Raw genomic sequence first — 19,785 nt, forward strand, 5'->3', positions numbered from 1 at the left:
AAAACTATGTTAATATATTTAACTGATGATAGAACCGAAAAGCCTCCGTATATATGTGCATGCTTTTGTTATATATATTTGTGATATGATCGGGGTAGTGGGGTCCCTCTCCTGGGGGTAGGTGGACACTTCCTTACACACAGCAGCCAGGAAACAGCACTCCAGTTGTGGGTTTTCGTGCAAACTGGTCGGCACCAGTTTTTATTATGCAACTCCAATAGTCAAATAAACCAAACATAACATAAACCCTAGCCCGGCTGGGCACTGAGTAGACAGGTCATTTCCTCTCTATAAATGGCAAGGCCTACTGCCTCATCACAAACACAGCACTTTCAAAAGGTCCCAGCGTCTCTGAACAAAACTTCAGTGTCTGTTCTCCCCAGGGTGTGTGAGACACTCCATCTAAATTCTTACACAGCTATATTGAGCCACTTCCACGTGTAATCCATAATTAGCCTGCTCTCAGGCTGAAAAACCTAACACCTGAAACGGCTCTGTGGATGAAGCCCTCCCTTCTCTCTCACATCCACACCCCCAGGACCCATTCTCTGGCTTTTACCAAAAGCCGACACTCAGATCTGTTTGTAAAACAGACTTTTCCTGAGGGTTAAAATACATATTACAGGAATCTGGGACATACAGTATATACACGCCATCCCTAACTTCTCTAGTGCTCCTATCGCATATCCCCCCCCCCTTTGTTTTGACCTGTGGGCAGAACAACTGCAGCCCCCAAACAGTGGACACGTGACAAAGCATCTGCATTGGCCAGCTGGCTTCCTGGCCTGTGTTCTACTGTGAACTTGAAATTTTGTATTGCCAAGTACCACCTTGTTATTAAGCTGTGGCTTTATTAAACCTAGGCCAATGGTGTAACCAAGACACTTTTCTTCTACCATCCCTAGGCAACATTTCTTTGGGTTGGCTGTCAATCCTGCCCTATAGATGGAGTCCAACACTGCTTGTACTCTGGGCAAATGAGACTGCCAATCAGGACTATGAATGACTACATCACCCAGACAAGCAGCAGCATACCGTCTATGGGGTCCTAGAATTCTGTCCATCATCCTTGGAAGGTGACCGGTGCCCCACATAACCCAAAGGGCAACATCTTGTATTGGAACAACCCTTCTGGCGTTGGAAAAGCTGTCTTTTCTTTGGTATTCTCAGTTAATGGCACTTGCCAATAGTCTTTGGTTAAGTCTAGAGTGGTTAAATACCTGGCTGTTCCTAGCCTTTCAATTAACTCATTCACCCTTGACATTGGGTAGGCATAGAACTTTGACACACAGTTCAATTTTCGGTGATCGTTGCCGAAACGTATACTCCTGTCAGGCTTTGGAATAAGCACAATGGGACTTGACCACTCACTATGCGATTTTTCAATTACACCCAGTTCCAACATTTTTTTAATTTCTTTAGATACTGATTCTCTTTGGGCTTCTGGTAACCTATTGGGCTTTAGGTTCATCTTAATCCCTGGGTCAGTGATTGTCATGTTTAATGACTGGTTTTGCCGGTACATCTGAGAACAAAACCCTATTTCTGATAAGAATTCCCTTAACTTCCTGCTGTTGAACGGTCGACAGGGTTTTAGCTATTGTCACTTCAGGAACCAAATGCCCTAAGTTTACTGGAGGGGCCGGGACGGCTGACAGAGCTGCTCTATCCTTCCAAGGTTTGATAAGATTTACATAGTATAACTGTTCTGGCTTTCTTTTCCTAGGCTCAATGAAAGTTTTATAGGGACTGGACTGCCCCTACCGTGTCTCTTTGGCAATGTCAGGTAATCCCCTTGGATGTCTCCCGTACAAAAAATCCTGGCATAGTGCCATGTGAGGATATGACAACGGATTATAAGAGTCTATGGATTTACCATCAATCACTTTTGCATTTTCCCCGGCTTTTACCGGAGTAGGGTCATATAACTGCTCCACTGCCAAGATCTCCTTTCTGACCTCAAGATCAGACAGACGACCAACTGGCTTAACAATACTTCCCATCTCAGTATTCTCTGGTTCACCAACCATGCTAGAAAAGGGAACTTCCCACCATTCCTTGGGCCAACTCTCCCTTTCTGCGGCTCTCTCAAAGGCCATAAGATAAGCTTCCACATCATCACTTTCAGTCATCTTTTACAGAAATGAGCCCATATGGAGCGAATGTTGTTTGGAAGTCCAGTGGAAGCATCTCCAGACCGGACTACTAGCTGTTGTACCACGTCTTTTAAGGCCTGGCGGGTTTCCTCTATGGCGACTTGTTGTTGCCTCTGGGCAGTCTCCAAGGCCAATAATTGCACATTGGTGGATTCCTGCTGAGCTCTGGTAGCTTCTTGCAAAACTTTGTTAGTTTGGAGCAAGGCCTTAACAATGTCCTCCATGTTGTTTTTAGGTGTAGGTTTGTAGGAAAACCTGGCTTCTCTAAGCATCTGTCGACGCCACCTTCATGGACTTCACAGAACACGAGTTGATATCCAACACAACAAATTGGTGTCTGTCACTTTAAATTTTAAATGTAGAACTTTTCCTCTTGCTGCAATTTCCAGTGTGCATTGCCCGCATTCTCCACCAATTGTGATATGATCGGGGTAGGGGGAGTCCCTCTCCTGGCGTCGGTGGACACCTCCTTACACACAGCAGCCAGGAAACAGCACTCCAGTCGTGGGTTTTCATGCAAGCTGGTCGGCACCAGTTTTTATTATGCAACTCCAATAGTCAAATAAACCAAACATAACATAAACCCTAGCCCGGCTGGGCACTGACTAGACAGGTAATTTCCTCCTATAAATGGCAAGACCTACTGCCTCACCACAAACACAGCACTTTCAAAAGGTCCCAGTGTCTCTGAACAAAACTTCAGTGTCTGTTCTCCCCTGGGTGTGTGAGACACTACATCTAAACTCTTACACAGCTATATTGAGCCACTTCCAGGTGTAATCCCTAATTAGTCTGCTCTCAGGCTGAAAAACCTAACACCTGAAACGGCCATGTGGATGGAGCCCTTCCTTCTCTCTCACATCCACACCCCCAGGACCCATTCTCTGGCTTTTGCCAAAAGCTGACACTCAGATCTGTTTGTAAAACAGACTTTTCATGGGGGTCTAACTACATATTACAGGAATCTGGGACACATGTACACGCCATCCATAACTTCTCCAGTGCACCTATCACAACATATATATATATACATATATATTATATGTGCGCCTTCAATGTCTGTGAGCAAAAGACAAGAACTAGCGCACAATAGAGTGCATGGATTTATCTGTGTGTGATTGGTCCTTTAATTGTTAAAGTTCAGAATAAAAATGATGCCACCTTGGCATAAAGCAGTCGTGAAGCTGGATTATTATTATGGTACCTTTTTATTTATAAATCACCGGACTATTACACAGCGCAGCACTTTAATGGGATCATGATTCATGACACAAACACATTACATACAATGACAGGAAGCAGATGGCACAGATGATTTCTCTTATACATTTTGTTAATTAATGATTATTTATGACAGTCTATCAACATTTCCCATAGGTTGCAATAATTAGCTATCCAATAATAAAAATATGAACTGTGCCCACAGCAGTCGAGAATGTTTTGCATTTTTAGAATATTCTAAATCTTTCAACAACTGAAACATTGGTGACCCGGCTCATTCTGTGTGTTTTTATTCCTTAGGACAAACCCTTGGATGTGAAACTCAAAGTTAAAGACTGGTAAAGTATTCAGTGTTTGTATTATACTCCTACCAATGCACATCTTGTTATGTACTATACTAGGATGCACATGCTAAATGTAGAAAGTAGCCCAGAGCACACGTGCCCCCGAGCCGCCCACCCTGTAACCACCATTTATAATTGCTGCTGAGTAAAGTCATACTTGCCTACTTTTGAAAATGAGTTTCAGGGAGATGATAGTCAGTAGTAGTATGGGTCGCACGAGGGGGCGTGCCATGCTCCGCCCAAAGGGCGTGTCTCGCTTCCCCAATGAACGTATCTATTGCCATTCAGGTTTTTTTTAAGCATATTACACATACATATACATACACACACACACATACATATACTCGTACATACATATCCATACACACACACAGTCCTCCACCACTTGTGTGGTGTACAAAAGTATTAACAGAAAAAACATATGTATAGGTGGGAACATACCATATATGCTAATAAGCTACAAAATAATTTTAAATCAACCATATTATAGCAAACTTAGGAGAAACATCAGGAAACCTGATTTAAACCGATTATACAGCATTCTTTATATGACACCAATAAATCATGTCACAAGTCATGTACACAGTATGTTCCAAGAACAGCCAACATTTGATAAAATACAGACTGTCATAGACCTAACAGTATGCTGAGCATCAGCCTCCCACAGCAGGTACAAGCATTAGTGCAATGGGCATCCCCTCCTGCTATGTAGCAGACTATAGGGGAGTTTCATTGAGCAAGCCTGAGAGATGGTTCAGGACCATCACCACCCCATGACTGCACGATGTGCAACAGTAGGAAGTCACTCACCTCTCATCTAGGAATGCTGCAGAGCTTAGTCTTTTCCAGGTACTAAAAGGCATGAAAAGGCAGTGCGCTGGAGGTGGGCACTGGCACTCAGTGCGCTGATGGGCAGAGCTGCTCACTCCACGAGCTGCACTCACACGGGATGTAGCAGCAGCACCCAGGGGGCGGGTCATTGTGCAACACTGCTGCTGCTGGAAGACGTGCTGAGAAGAGCACAGAGCAGTAATGAATGTAGCCTTGTGATAGGCTGGAAGCTGCCTTGCTCTCATTGGTCTGTTAATCCGGGGGATTTTTGTAGTTTTCCGGGGCAGTGGGAGACTCTACAGGGAACCGGGAGTCTCCCGCAGGAATCGGGAGGGTAGGTAACTATGAGTAAAGTAAACCAGCAGTCAGACTGGCACTTCTGCAGCTGCTTACTAAACAGTTAGTGACACAGCAGGACACTGCAATAAGATACTATCATCATATGCCGGTATATAAATATATATAGATTCTTGTGCTCACAGAGGATTTTGGGGGGAGCCATAATCCTGGCCCGGCTAGGCCTACTAGTTTCTTAAAACACCCTTGGTGTACTGTGATCCTGGAAGACACTCCTGTATAAATTAATATAAGAAATGCTGCAAGAATGGCTGCACCTAAGCTATACCAGCAACATGTGCCGCACAACATTAATGAGCTACCAAAGCCCTTCACTGTTGGAGCCAAACACTTAGGGTAGCAGAGGCAGCTCTCTGTACCACTGGACATGTGCACAGACATTGCCTGGTGTAAAGGCCCCCATACACGGCATGATATACGTGCTGATCCGACGGATCGGCACGATATAGGTGCTATATCGTGCCTTGTATGGTCCCATTCAAATGGAGGAGGGTGGAGCCGGCATATAGTGCGGTCAGCGGGGACCACACGATTGCCGACGGCGACAGCACGATCCGTCTGCTGACGAATCGGCAGTCGCACTACGCGGTGCATCGCACCGTGTATGGGCACCTTTACAGTAGATTATGCACTGTTACCAGACTATGGGCCTGATTCAGTAAGGATCCCTATTGTGATCGTAGCTCCAGAATCGCACGCAGAACTGTAGCAAAAATCTGGTAATGTTTTGCAACCGCTCAGCCAGCATAAAGACGCCCACTACCGCTATTTCATATTCGTAACACCTCACAGTCCTACGTACACATCAGTATGCGCAGTACGCACCATCGACCGAACTGCGTACGCGGTTGCAATTGTGATCCATGCTGAATCAGGCCCTATATCCTGCTCCTCAGAGTTATATGAAGCTAGTTGCTTGTGCACACATTCAAATTGGATTTAATCTGCAATTGCTTTACTGTTTTGTTTTCTACTTTGAATTAATGCACCAGTCTTGGATTATGCTCTTCTGCCTACTGTGCTGATAATGGGCCCGATTCAGAGCCGCTCGTAAGTGGCCGCTCGTTCGTTCTGACCAATTTTCGCACATCTGCGCATGCGTACGGATTGTAATACGTACGCGCGAACCAGTCAGTGCAGCCGAAAATCGTTTGTTCGCTGTATAGCGAATGCCTGCTATTTTGAGTGACAGAAGGAGGCGTATGTGGGTGGTAACAGGGGAAGGTGCTTGAAAACGGGGGTGTGGAATTAGATCGCAGGCGTGCTTAAAGGTCAAAACGGGCGTTTTAAGGGAGTGCATAATTAATACAGCAGCGTCATTGACCACGTCACTTGTTTTTTTTTTTACCCCGAACTGATCGCAAAATAACGGTTGAAAAAACCAGCCACAAGAATAGCGAGCAGTTCATACGCTGTTCGATGTGCTCGATTAATCTAATAAATAGCGGACATGACGTAGGATGCGAGCGGCCAGGGGGCGTATTTTTTAAAATTACAACCGCAAGTTTTGCGCGCTCGTTCAGACTTAGAGGCGTGAACAGACCGCAATTAGCGAACGGTTCATTTGAATAGCCACCCCTTGTTTTAGAACGAACGACCGCAAATAGCGAGCGGCTCTGAATCAGGCCCAATGTTCTTACCACTGAACTGCATGCAGCCATGGCCTTAAACGCCCTGCATCGTATAAAATTAGCAAGTTCAGCTGTCCAGCACTGCTAAATGCTATCAAACACCCCTCTATCAAAACACCATGGAGGTCTTATTTTGCAGCAATACTGTTCGCTTACTTAACGCATGAACAACACCATTTGAAAAAACTTGCTTTCAATATACTTTACATCGCTCATTTAAATTTTTTTATTTGTCGACTGAGGGCCTGATTTACTACCGACTGCAATGGCGATTACGCAAGCAGTTCAACTGCACTAGTATGCTTATTCATTGTGATCGCTATGCTGCCACTGCACTACATAAGAACGCCCACTTTACCTTACACACATCCGTAATGTTTAGCAAGACTGCCAAAACATCGGTACAATCGAGTACTGTCGCAGTCTCACTCATGCTTGCACAATGTCAGACCTTACTCAGAAATTGGTAACTTCAGCGCACGCTATCAGGTCTCAGGCTGTGTACGGCATTCCAGTGGATAATTTATGCACGCCCATGCAACGGCGTTCAAACGCCTTGGCACGCCTGTGTTTCTAGGACCAGCTCCCCGTCACCACCCACAAATCGGCTCTTCCTGTCAATCGCGATTGGTTTGAGTAGTCGCTGTGATCGCACTCCCCGACCGCAGTGGCCGGCTCACGCACGCTCATGATGATGCATAGGCATGCGCAGAATGCAACAATCGTATAACTGCGATCCAAACTGAATCAGGCCCTGTATCTATAAACCTGCTAAAATAATTTCCCATAAAATACTGAACAAGGTCACAATCATCATAAATCAGATGTTATGTAGGTGCTTTCAGGGCAATGTCTAAAAGTATAATAGTTTATACTATGCGAGTATAATTTTGTGTGTCAATAAAAATTTATAAATACATTAGAGGAAAAAATAAATGACCCCCTGATGTTTGAAAACACTCTATAAACAAAATTGCTTCAGAATGATTTATCTTTCCCACAAGAGACATTTATCACTATTCTTGGTAGAACGTAGGGTCCGCGCCTTTCCTCTAAACAGCTAATCCGCCACTGTGAGTTGAAAGGAGGAATTTAGAACCCCCTTGGGGGTAAATATGTAAAAAGTAATTAACTGTTGGATGCAAGTTGGCTGGGACGGGTGAATCTATATTGAATACCAATGTCCCTGATAACTGTCTCTCTATGTTAGGACCAATAGCCCAATAGTGGTAAATGTGAATGGTCTCATAGAGGTCTATATCTTTCAAATATATTTATTTTTTCAATACGGAGGTATTACGAACAAGTAACATCTCATAGGCTTATGTCAATTTCAGTTTCCATAGTGTTACGCGTTTCACGGGTCACTGTCCGCTTATCATCAGCACGTTTCCGTATCTGAAGAAGCAGGCAGCGATCCATGAAACGCGTAATACGTTGGAAACGGAAATTTACATAAGTCTGAGATTTTACCTGCTCATAATACCTCCATTTTGAAAAATATAAATAAAGTTATATTTTTGTAAGATATATACGTTGGATCATCAGTAGAACATTGAACAGTAGCATGATTATTTTACTATGCAGCTATTTTACTCTATAATGCTGCAACTGGTACAATGTGACTATTTAAATGCTGCATGTGGTTAGAGGGCTGCACGGAAGTTGTCTGGGTGGATCCCAGGTACGTAATCTTACTGCTAATCCTTGGCTCTATTAAAATACATTAATTTCATTTTCTTTCACAACTTGTCACAGAAACACCCTAAGGACAAGAAAATATTGCGCAAGATTAATATTTTTAAACCTATTTTTGTGAGGTGGCTGCTATGTTGTAATTCTAACCCCACCCATATGTGTTTCATTTTTTAATTTTTTAGACTTGTCTAGTTTATAATAAGGTTACGGCTAATCTCTACTTCCTTATCTGAGGGCTCTGTGCCTGCATCAGTACGGATCGCAATTGCGATCGCAGCTGAGTAATCGCACGCAATGCTTCTGTGAACATATGCTAATGCCTGCCACCGCTCAGCCAGCATAGAGACGCCCACTGCTGCTTTCTCACATCCGTAATACCTCGCTGTCCTGTGTACACATCGGTAACATCGCAGCACATCGGCCCGTCACGCACAATTACAGCAGGTCTGATCCTTAGCAGAAAGTGCAAGTCTCGTAGCACACAGAGAGCTCTCATGCTGCGTAGGCAATCGCATTGGCTACTTTATGCATGCCCATGCAACGGCGTTCAAACGGACAGACACGCCTGCGTTTCTCCGACCACTGCCCCATCACCGCCTCCCCAAACCCTCACGGCCTTTCACCACTCTGCGATGGATTCCTATGTGCGTGTGTGATCGCAGCCCCTTGGTTTGTACACAGTATTCAAAGTTTCTCTGCAGCATGAAGGTCTCCCACCCACCTGGCATCTTGCTTGTGTTCTTAGCACTAATAAAAGTTCATTTCAGATACAGACACTTTTGAGATGCATCTTTTACTAGTGTCAGTGTACTGTAGGCTTTCCAATTCATTTACCTGCATAATAGCAAAATGTAACAAACAACCCCCAAAAAATGTCATTAGGCATCAAACATCCTTACACGCAGTTTACTTGGATATTAACACATGTAAAATGCATTTAAGCAAACGCCAGTGATAGGAACCATACAGATACCACATACTGTACACACTGATATTGCAGCTCAGGATGTTGCATTGTGTATGTCCCCAATATCATACATACATCATTATCTGCCATGTGGGAAGACCTCTAATGGCCGCAATGTGCAGTGATGGGCATCTCCTGTGTGGTTGTGGCCAAATCGAATAGTGAACTCTCTGGTTGAGTTGTACCTTGTATAGCCATCTTAAGGCTTTATCCAGAAAATGTAAAAATGAAGGTAATATAGATCTGTTATCCACGTAAGCATATGGGGAAAATGATGCAAGCGTCAAAACAGACTAAAATGGTGCACACATAGGCAGGGGCGTAGACTAATGTGTGGGCGCCCGTGGGCAATAGTCCCAGAGCAATTGCACCATGGGCACCCACTATTGCTAGGCCCATGCACACAGGGGTTGTTGCAAAATTCTTAGCAAAACTGGAATTAAAAACTTAAGAGGAAAAAGAAACAGAGCACAGAAGAATCTCACATCTCATATATACATTTCTTATTTATTTATTACCAGGTATTTATATACTGAACCTGTAGGGCCTGAACGCAGATTCCCGATTATTGTGACTCTGCGCATGTGCTTAACGGGACTGCGATATAAGATGCAGTCTGGCAGCAGACTGTCAATGATTGACAGTCTGCTGCTGTTTTTGGGTGGAGGGGGCGACTATGGCCTCCATTTCCCGGAATGGAGGCGTGTCACCGGTGTTGGTGGGGAGGGCTCTCTCCAGCATCTGCGGAGGCCGGCTTGCGTGACCACATGGTCATTCAGCCTGGCTGAGGATCGCGCAAATTATACGATGCTGCGTCCTTGACACAGCTCAAGTCAGTAATGCAAGCAAGAGGCTGCGTTACCATATTAGCAAGGACACAATTGCAAAGCTGCTTGTATGGGGCTTCGCAATTCCGTCTTCTGCTGAATCAGGCTCATATTCTGCAGCGCTTTACAGAGAATATTTCTGTCATTCACATCAGTCTCTGCCCCAGTGGAGCTTACAATCTATATTCCCTATCACATACACACCAGGGTTAATGTTTGTAAGGAGCCAATTAACCTACCAGTATGTTTTTGGAGTGTGGGAGTAAACCGGAGCACCCGGGGAAAACCCACACAACGTACCAGCAGCTTCTGCTGATTAGAATGATATGCGGCATGCCTATATTCTGTGTGAAACTGCCGCTGTATCTACAAGCGAAATGCTACGTTATATTGTCACAGCCACTGACACTATAACGTAGCATTTTGCATGCAGATACAGCGGCAGTTGCTCATAGAATATAGGCATGCCGCATATCATTCTAATCAGCATAAACTGCTTGTATCACTTTGCGAATAAGACTATTTGCAGCAAAAAAGAAGCTCAGCGCTACCGAGTCACGCGGCACTCACATTATGGGTAACGCGACTTGTAACGCATGGAGGATAGATGTATGTGGACACATTTGTATAGTACAAAACATTGGAGGGCATGGACAAGGATTATAAACATTGCTGCACCAGCGGTCATAGTACCGAAATAAGCAGCAGGGCGGCAGAACCCAAAGGTTTGGTGCCATTGTAGGCAGTGAGGAGAAGATGGTATAAGTGAGTGAAGGAAAAGCACATGAGGGAAGAGGGCCCTGCTCGTGAGAGCTTACAATCTATACATATTTACTACCACATTACACCGCTAACATTTTACCTCCATAAAACATTTGCTAATATCTCAGATGTCATTAATTATATTTTATGCTCTCTGTGATTTATGATTCATTTTAGTTTCATTTTAGTTTTCATAGAGACATATTTTGATTGTTATTATTACATCAGGTTACTACTTACCAAAAATCACACTTTAACATTGAGCAGTAGGTACTTTAACACAGAGCAATATTGATACGGGAATCGGTATGATTTCCCGGCGTATGGGATGCTGCCGGTCAGAAGACCGACAGCGCAACCCCGATGGTGAAGATCCTTACCTTTTCCCCTTCTTACCCTAACCCTCCCTTCTTGTACCCAAACCCTCCCCACCCTGCACCCTCACCCTCCCCACCCCGCACCCTAACCCTTCCCATCCCACACCCTAACCCTCCCCATAAGTGCCTAAACCTAACCCTACACCCTTGATGCTTAAACCTAACCATCCCCCTTAGTGCCTAACCCTAACTCCTCCCCCCCCAGTGGTGCCTAACTCTAACCTCCTCCCAGTGGTGCCTACCCCCAAAAAAACCTACCCTAGCCCCACTATTATTCCTAGACCTATCCTCTCCCCCCCCCCCCCCCCCCTGCAGCTAACAGTTAAGGAGCCCCAATTACCTTCATTCTGGATGTCGGCATGTCAGGATTTGGGCGTGGAGCTAATCATAGGCTTTGGTATTTCGACGCCTGTCTTTAGTCTTAAATCGGGCTTCCAACGTCGGGATTGTGAAGGCCGGCATCCCGTTCATCGGCAAGCTAACTACATCCTATTGATCAGTTATATAACAGCTAGTACAGGGCTGTATTAATCTATAGGGTCTTTCTGGCTATTGTCAGTGTTCGTTTTGTGTGTACATACAGTATCATAACGTTAGGTAGTCTTGTAACTGGGATCATGAGGATGAATACCTTTGCAATCCGTTTGTAATTAAAATTAAATTATAATTTTTTCTATTTGCTAAACCTGTGAAATTTTTCAGTGCCATTAATTTCAATCTTGTGCTCACATTATATTTTATAAGCCCAAATTAAGAGTCAGACTTAATACAGCTAGAATGGCCCTTTTCCCACCTTGGCAAAGCCGTGTTACTCTCTGCTCAGGGCAAATTGCAAATGTGCAAACAGATTCAGAGTTGGGATTGAGTCAAATTCTAGCTGAACTCTAAATGGAAGTGTGAAAATAAGGTTGTACAGTAAATTGTGTACTACATGTAAAGGCTGGCAGTGTATTCCCTGCAGGAGTAATAATAATAATAATAATAATAGTATTTGCATCATAGAATAATTTATCCAGATGAAAATTGGCACCCTTTTACTACATTTGCCCCTCTCTCTAAATGAGTCATAATATTGTAATCAGATGTCAGATGTCTTTGAGGCCCTGCTAGACTCACATAAGTTGTTTCGATATTCTAATAAATAACATTGGACTTCTATTTGCCTATCAGCATAAATCCGCTGGATGTACGTTTGGGATTCGGTCTCTGTGACGATGAGAATCTTTTCCTCTCAAAGAGGAGAAAAGTTGTCGCGGATACGTTAAAGAAGGTTCTGAAGCTCGATAGGGATTTAGAGGAACACGAGGTATGTGTAACTTTCTCCCAAATATATAGCTATATACACACAGCATCTACATTATGTAAGAATATTAGTTAGATCAGGGTAGGACAGTTAATCAACGGGTCCCACTACAAAATTTAGGTAGGCGCCTGATGGTGCAGCTCTAGTTTCTGGGTCCCCGCTTTGCTCTTTAAACATGTTGCTACTCAGAGACCTCCACCCTACTCTTCTGTGAGCCCAATGGGGGTTTTCTTAGGGTGTGCAGGGTCCCTCACGGAGGGGGCAGCTTGGCATTGGCTGATCCCCTCCCCTTGGGCACTCATCCCCTGTAGTTCCAAGTAAACATATCCATTGCTAGTAGGACATAACTAATCCTTTGGCCTGGACAAATTTTCCAAATTATATAGTGAACCTGTCATTCTGCGCACAGGCCAAGTGGACGATTGGCCTGCACTTAACCATCCTACATGACTCAGATATAGTCTCACGTCCATTGTCAATTTGTAACAATGTATTCATCTTTATTGTGACAGTTTAATCATGGATTTACTTGTAACAGTTATTGCCCCTAAATTGCCAGTGAAACAACACAGCCGCTAGGACATTATTGCAGTCTTAATTGTTTCGATCATGACATTGTAATAATAAATTAATCACGATTATAACTTTGTAAAGCCCCATGGGTCCAATATATATTGTTACAGTGAATCAATTCCCTACAGTGTAAAAATGTAGTCAGTTCTTTGGTAAAGAGTGATCGGCCAAATGGACCCATAGCCACTGAGCCAGAAAATATGCAAATCAACCATCTCCCATCTGTAACCATTGTCACTATAGGGTCAGTGGCCTGTGAGTGTAACAACTTCTACCCCTCAGCAGTGATTTACCAACCAACCAGCACATTTTGTAGAATTTTACAAATGTTCTATTAATTGTCACAATATTCCCCAGTCTTTGGAGAAAAAGATACAACAGTACTAACTGCATTTAAGTTATGAAGCCAGGAATTGTGCAACAATTATGCTGACAGCTGCCGTATATACAATATACAATTAATTACCTTCAATGAGGTCAATAAATCATTCTAAAATGCTTCTTTCTTATTTTCCAAGTATTATTGCCATATGCACTTACATCACTTTCTAAGAATGTTTTGGGGCAGAAAAATATATTGATGTTTTGTTATTTAGAAAACATGACACCATATATTTTACAGGGTAGGAATAAAAAAAGAAACTAATATATTTTATTACAGTGTTGCAAAATAAGGTTATGCAATAAATTAAGTCAGTCCTTCCCCATATAGGAATATAACTTATAATTACCAGCTCTGCCATAAAAATATAGCACCTTGAGTAACAATTAATGGGGGTTGTTACAGTTCTAGAAGAGCACGTACAGTATTACAGTGATCTCATGTTGTTTGAGGAAGATGAGACCTGCAAGCTGTAAATGAATCCTGTTTAGCTGGTAGCCTTTGGGCAAGTTGTGGTATTCCAATGTTTTTGTTGATCAGACTGTAACTTGGTACGCTTCTAAGGATATGACATATACAGAAGATCTTGTCGTTCACTACCAACGGTGTGAATATGGCAATGTTCTGTGATACTTTGGATGAGACATACTAAGCGTAGAGAGAGAGAGAAAGTACCAACCAATCAGCTCCTAACTGTCATTCTTCAAACACAGCCTCTAACATGACAGGAGCTGACTGGTTGGTACTTTCTCTCCACTTTATCGCTCTTCAAGGCTTAGTATATCTACCCCAAACTACCAACCAACCAACCACCTCCTAACTGTCATGTTACAGGCTGTTTGAAAAATGACAGGAGCTGATTGGTTGGTACTTTATCTCTCTCTCCACTTTATTTCTCTCCAAGGCTTAGTACATGTTCCCCTTTGACTGTAATTTGACATATGACAAGTCTGATTAAGTATTGTCTATTGAAATAGATTCCTGTGATTGGGGTCACGACAACAGGTGGTGGCGTTAGAGCGATGACTTCCCTTTATGGTACCCTGTCTGGACTGAAGAAGTTGAATCTCTTGGACTGTGTGTCCTACATTACTGGAGCTTCTGGGTCCACATGGTAAGAGCAAGTCTTATTAATGGATATAATACAACACATTACAAATACTGTTTGTGTCATTTACCTCATTTTTTCCCCAATGCAGGACATTAAGTAAGCTCTATCAAGACCCTAACTGGTCACAGACAGATCTTACTGGACCAATAGAAGATGCTCGTAGAAATGTGGCCAAAAGCAAGATTTCAGCTTTTTCCTTTGATCGTCTGGCTTTCTATCGGGAGGAAATGGGAAAACGAGCAAAATTGGGCTACAAGACGTCTTTCACAGACATTTGGGGTCTGCTACTAGAGTCCATGTTTTGTACTCAGGTGAGTTTTATTACACATAGAGGGGTATTCAATATGAAAGGTTAACTTAACTGGCGAAGTTAACGTTTCATATCGGAGTTTTTTTCTGCGTAAAGGTATGGTGCGCGCTCCCGCTTATCCCCGTATTCAATATCAAATTAACGAAAACGGGAAACTCCGAAGTTGGATTTGTGTAAAGTTACAAATTTTTCCTTAAAATATTTGTAATTGAAAGTGGGGGATTTAAATAGCCGCAGCAGGTGTTTTTTTCCCGACATTGAAGAAGTGATGCAGAAGAGCACTTAGGTTATTTTTTTCGTTTTTTTAAGTGGTCCCATCAAATTTGGGGTACATGAAAATGGGTGCTAGCTAATTTTGGTGTCCCTAAAGTAAGTTTTATAAATTCTGCATTTGTGCACCTGCCGCTATAATTCTATTCTTCAAAACACGTGCCGCATACTTGCAGAAATGCCCTGAACCTATTTCCCTATTGTTAAACAATTTTTTCCCATTTTTTTTTTTTGCACCCCAATTTTTAACTTAATTTTTTGGGGTGTCCCTATTTTTTTTTTTACTTTTTTTGACACAGTTCTTTTTTAAAATGACATTCCCAAGGGTGCAGGCTATTTTTTTTAAGCCTGCACCCCTAAACCCCAATTCTGCACTTTTTTTCGACACCTATTCAATGGTGAAAACTTATCCCCGTTTTTTAACTTCGACTTTTCAAAAATGCGATAAGTCTTGGATATTGAATACGGTGTAAAAGTAAAACCTGCGATAATGACGTCATAATTGCGATATTAACGCAAAAACGGACTTATCGCTCCCATATTGAATACCCCTGATAGTAGTATATTTGCAATTGAAAGGAGTTATAAAGCCTACATATACAGGATAGGGAGTTCATAAATTGGAAAGGAGTCACATCTTGTGTGGGAAAAGAAGGCGGCTGACTACTGATAGATGAAGTGAATTACATTATCTCATTACAATGGGATCTGTCAAGGGGTGGTATATATTAGACAGCAAGTAAACAGTCAGTTCTTTAAGTTGTTGGAAGCAGGAAAATTGGGCAAGAGAGAGGAGCAGAGTGAATTGAGGGCCAAATTGTGATGGCTAGATGACTGGGTCAGAGCCTCTCCAAAACGGCAGGTCTTGTGGAGTGTTCTGGGTATGCAGTAGTTAGTACCTACCAAAAGTGGTCTAAGGAAGGGCAACCAGTGAACCTGTGACAGGTTCAGGGCGCCCATGACTTATTGGTGAGCGTGAGGAGTGAAGGCTAACCTGTCTGGTCCTTTCCCACAGAAGAGCTACTATAGCACATATTGCTGAAAAAGCTAATGCTGGCTATGATAGAAAGGTGTCAGAACACCCAGTGCATTGCAGCTTGCTGCATAGTCATAGTCCGGTCAGAGTGCCCATGCTGACCTGCCCACCACCGAAAGTGTCTGCAGTGGGCACGTGAGCGTCAGAACTGGACCATGGAGCAATGGAAAAAAGTGACCTGGTCTGATGAATCACATTTTCTTTTACATGATATGGACGGCGTCATTTACCTGTGTTAGAGATGGCAACAGAATACACTATGGGAAGAATGCCAGCCAGAGAAGGCAGTGTGATGCTCTGGGCAATGTTCTGCTGGTAACTCTTGGGTCCTGCCATTCATGTGGATGTTACTTTGACATGCACCACCTACCTAAACATTGTTGCAGATCAAGTGACATCAGTATTCCCTGATGTGGTGGCCTCTTTCAGCAAGATAATGCATCCTGCCACACTGCAAAAATTGTTTAGTAATGGTTTGAGGAACATGACAGAGTTCAAGGTGTTCATTTGGCCTCCAAATTCCCAGAACTCACAAAATACCACACCGCAATCCCGAATGAGATCAGGACCGGCGTCGGCATCCCGAACGTAAGGATCCGGGTAAGTATTAGAATTTCTCCGGGGATGGGGGGCTAGTTTACGGACCCCCGGGGGGAGATTAGGGTTAGGCACCCGACAGGGAGGGCTAGGGTTAGGCACCACCGGGGTGAGGTTAGGGTTAGGCACCACCAGTGGAGATTAGGGTTAGGCACCACCAAGGGAGGGTTAGGGAAGGAGAGGGGGAGGGTTAGGATACTTACCACCCCTGTCGTGATCCTGAATGATCGGGCTTCCGGCATCGGTATCATGCCGATTCCCTCAATACGATTGAGCATCTGTGGAATGTGCTGGAAAACAAGCCCGGACCATGGAGGCCCCACTTCGCAACTTACAGGACTTTAGGGAACAGCTGCTAACATCTTGGTGCCTGATAACAGAGGACACCTTCAGAGGCCTTGTGGAGTCCATGACTCGACCGGTCAGGGATGTTTCAGTGGCACAAGGGGGGGCCTACACAATATTAGGCAGGTGATTTTATTGTTATGGCTAATGGGTGTAAAGTGCATGTACACAACCTAACTGATTGGAGTTGGCTTTTCACCCAATAACCAGCACATTCATTGGAATATCTGAATGGTGTCCCAATGTCATAATATGAGGGCTGTGTGTACAAAGTTATAAAGGCTGCTAAATATAACAGGGCTTTGTTTTAAGGCAAATATACTTTAGAGCCCATTATTTCTAAGTGGAATTTATTTTCTTCTCATGTAATTACCTTGGGTGGAGGACAAATAGGATTCACCACCCTTTGATGTTGTTGTCACACTCCCAACCCAATTGTGAATGTAACAAAGTTGACAGGTATGCAATCACACATGAGCAGTACTGGCTTCTGTGTTTCTGTCTCCTCCTTTTGACTTTAGGTATAACTATATTGTGCATGCATGTGTGATACTGTAGTCAATTTACTGTATGTTACACATTTTGAATATACTGTACAGAAGTTTGCGATAACCTCGAGAACTACTGAACTGACTTGATCGTATTTTCACTGAAATGTTCCTTGAGATCTATACACACACACACACCAATCCTTACTCCTCATTAGGAAGCTATTAGAGATAACTTATACTGGGCTTCTTCCAGCAGCAGCTCCTTGTGTGATCTGGGGGGCGGAGCTTTTAGGTAATATAACAATGTGATTACTAATCTGACATAATTTAGGCTCTACCTCCCAGCTCAGGATTGGGCAATAGAACATAGTGTCCTCCCTCCTCAGCACATGATTGGACACAGAGTGAATCCAGCAACACCCTCAGTAATGGGATTGGATGAGGGGTGTGCCTTCCGTGCTCTGCGTGTCAGTGAGAGTCCCGGGGATGGCGGCGGGAGAGCGTGTGTAGCCCCCTTCTGTACCCCACTGTGGGCTGCCTGACAGTAAGCGGGCTCAGTGTGAGCAGGCGGGCGGAGAGCCGGCTCAAGGTTGAGTTGTGTGATTGACATGAGGACCTGAGCTGCTGGCAAAGCTTCCCATGGGATCCCCAGACACAGGTTCCATGCATGTTTTATTTGCACAGCATGTATGTTCCATGTGCAATGTAACATACATGTTCTGTGTGTGTATTGTTTTGTACAATGTAGCACATGTATATTCTCTGGACAGCAGGTGTTTTCTATGTCTGTTCTTTGTGGGAACCATTTTATTGAGTTCTCTGAGGGCCTGATTGAGAGATGGATACTAATGCAGTCGCAGCTGCGATTTCACAAGGAGCGGAACAGCAAAAATATGCTAATAGGTTCAAAGCTTACCTGAACACAGGGATGCCCACTGCTGCCTTCTCATCTGCATCCGATGTCGCTTACCAGAGTAAATATCTGTGACATTGACACACATCGACCAGCCATGCAGCCCTTACGGCAGATCTGACCTATCTCGAATAAAGCGGCTCTCCTGACCCCCAGAGAGCTCTCAAGCTGCGGATGTTATCGCAATGGCTAAATTATACACGCCCATGTAACAGCGTTGAAACGGTAAGACACGCCTGCATTTTTTTTACCACCCCCCTTCCATTACCTCCCCCAATGCTGAATACCTGTCACTCACTTTGCAAATGGATTCACTGAGCGTGCGGAATCGCAAGATAATCACAGGGCGTGCGCAGTGTGACTTGCATGCGCAATAGCAAAAAAAATAGCTTGTTTTGCTTAAAAATCAGCATTGCCAGGGCTGGATTAAGGTCTGTGGGGGCCCCTGAGCAACAAACTTTTGGGGGCCCCTATATACCACCGTCCCCAGTAGTAATGCCCCTTATGCAGTGCCCCCAGTTGTGGTCCCCCTATGCAGTGCCCCTTATATAGTGCCCCCAGACCCAGTAGTGGTCCCCTCTATGCAGTGCCCCTTATATAATGCCCCAGTAGTGGTCCCCCTATACTGTGCCCCCATTAGTGCACCTTATATAGTGCCCCCACCTATGCAGTGCCCCTTATATAATGCCCCAGTAGTGGTCCCCCTATACAGTGCCCCCATTAGTGCACCTTATATAGTGCCCCCAGACCCACTAGTGTACCCCCCCAGTGGCGTCACAAGGCGGGTGCAGGGGGTGCGGCCCGCACCCGGGTGTCACCCGCCGAGGGGTGACACCAAGGTGCAGGATCCCCCTCAGTGACAGGAGCCGGGTGCTGCACTATAGCATTAAGTGCAGCACTCGGCTCCTGTCAGTGAGGGAGCCGGCACTGCCCATGCCCGCACCTCCTGCACCCCCCGCCGGGCATCACCCCATTGATACCTAATGTATCATTTTGTTAACCACGGCCACGAGCCTCCCGAAGGCCCGCCATGCGACGCCACGCCTCCAACACACCCCCTCCCGAAGGCCACGCCCCCATTTCGGCAGGTACCGAGCGCATGGCGTCCCTCCCCGCACCGGGTGTCACCGTGGGGAGGGACGCCACTGTACCCCCCTATGCAGTGCCCCTTATATAATGCCCCAGTAGTGGTCCCCCTATACAGTGTCCCCAGGCCCAATAGTGTTCCCCCCTATGCAGTGCCCCTTATATAACTCCCCAGTAGTGGTCACCCTATACAGTGC

At 44.4% G+C, this 19,785-nt stretch overlaps 1 protein-coding gene across 1 annotated transcript in view; it reads left to right on the plus strand.

Moving 5' to 3' along the window:
• PLA2G4B (phospholipase A2 group IVB) overlaps positions 1–19,785 on the plus strand; it is a 106,247-nt gene that overhangs the window by 51,382 nt on the left and 35,080 nt on the right. The window contains exons 10-13 of the mRNA XM_088471251.1: positions 3,678–3,715; positions 12,342–12,477; positions 14,407–14,543; positions 14,629–14,851. Coding sequence (XP_088327377.1) covers positions 3,678–3,715; positions 12,342–12,477; positions 14,407–14,543; positions 14,629–14,851 — 534 coding nt within the window. The remainder of the gene's footprint in view (positions 1–3,677; positions 3,716–12,341; positions 12,478–14,406; positions 14,544–14,628; positions 14,852–19,785) is intronic.

This window comes from Taudactylus pleione, unplaced genomic scaffold, assembly GCF_031769625.1.
Source record: "Taudactylus pleione unplaced genomic scaffold, aTauple2 ptg000113l, whole genome shotgun sequence".
NCBI classification, from domain to species: domain Eukaryota; kingdom Metazoa; phylum Chordata; class Amphibia; order Anura; family Myobatrachidae; genus Taudactylus; species Taudactylus pleione.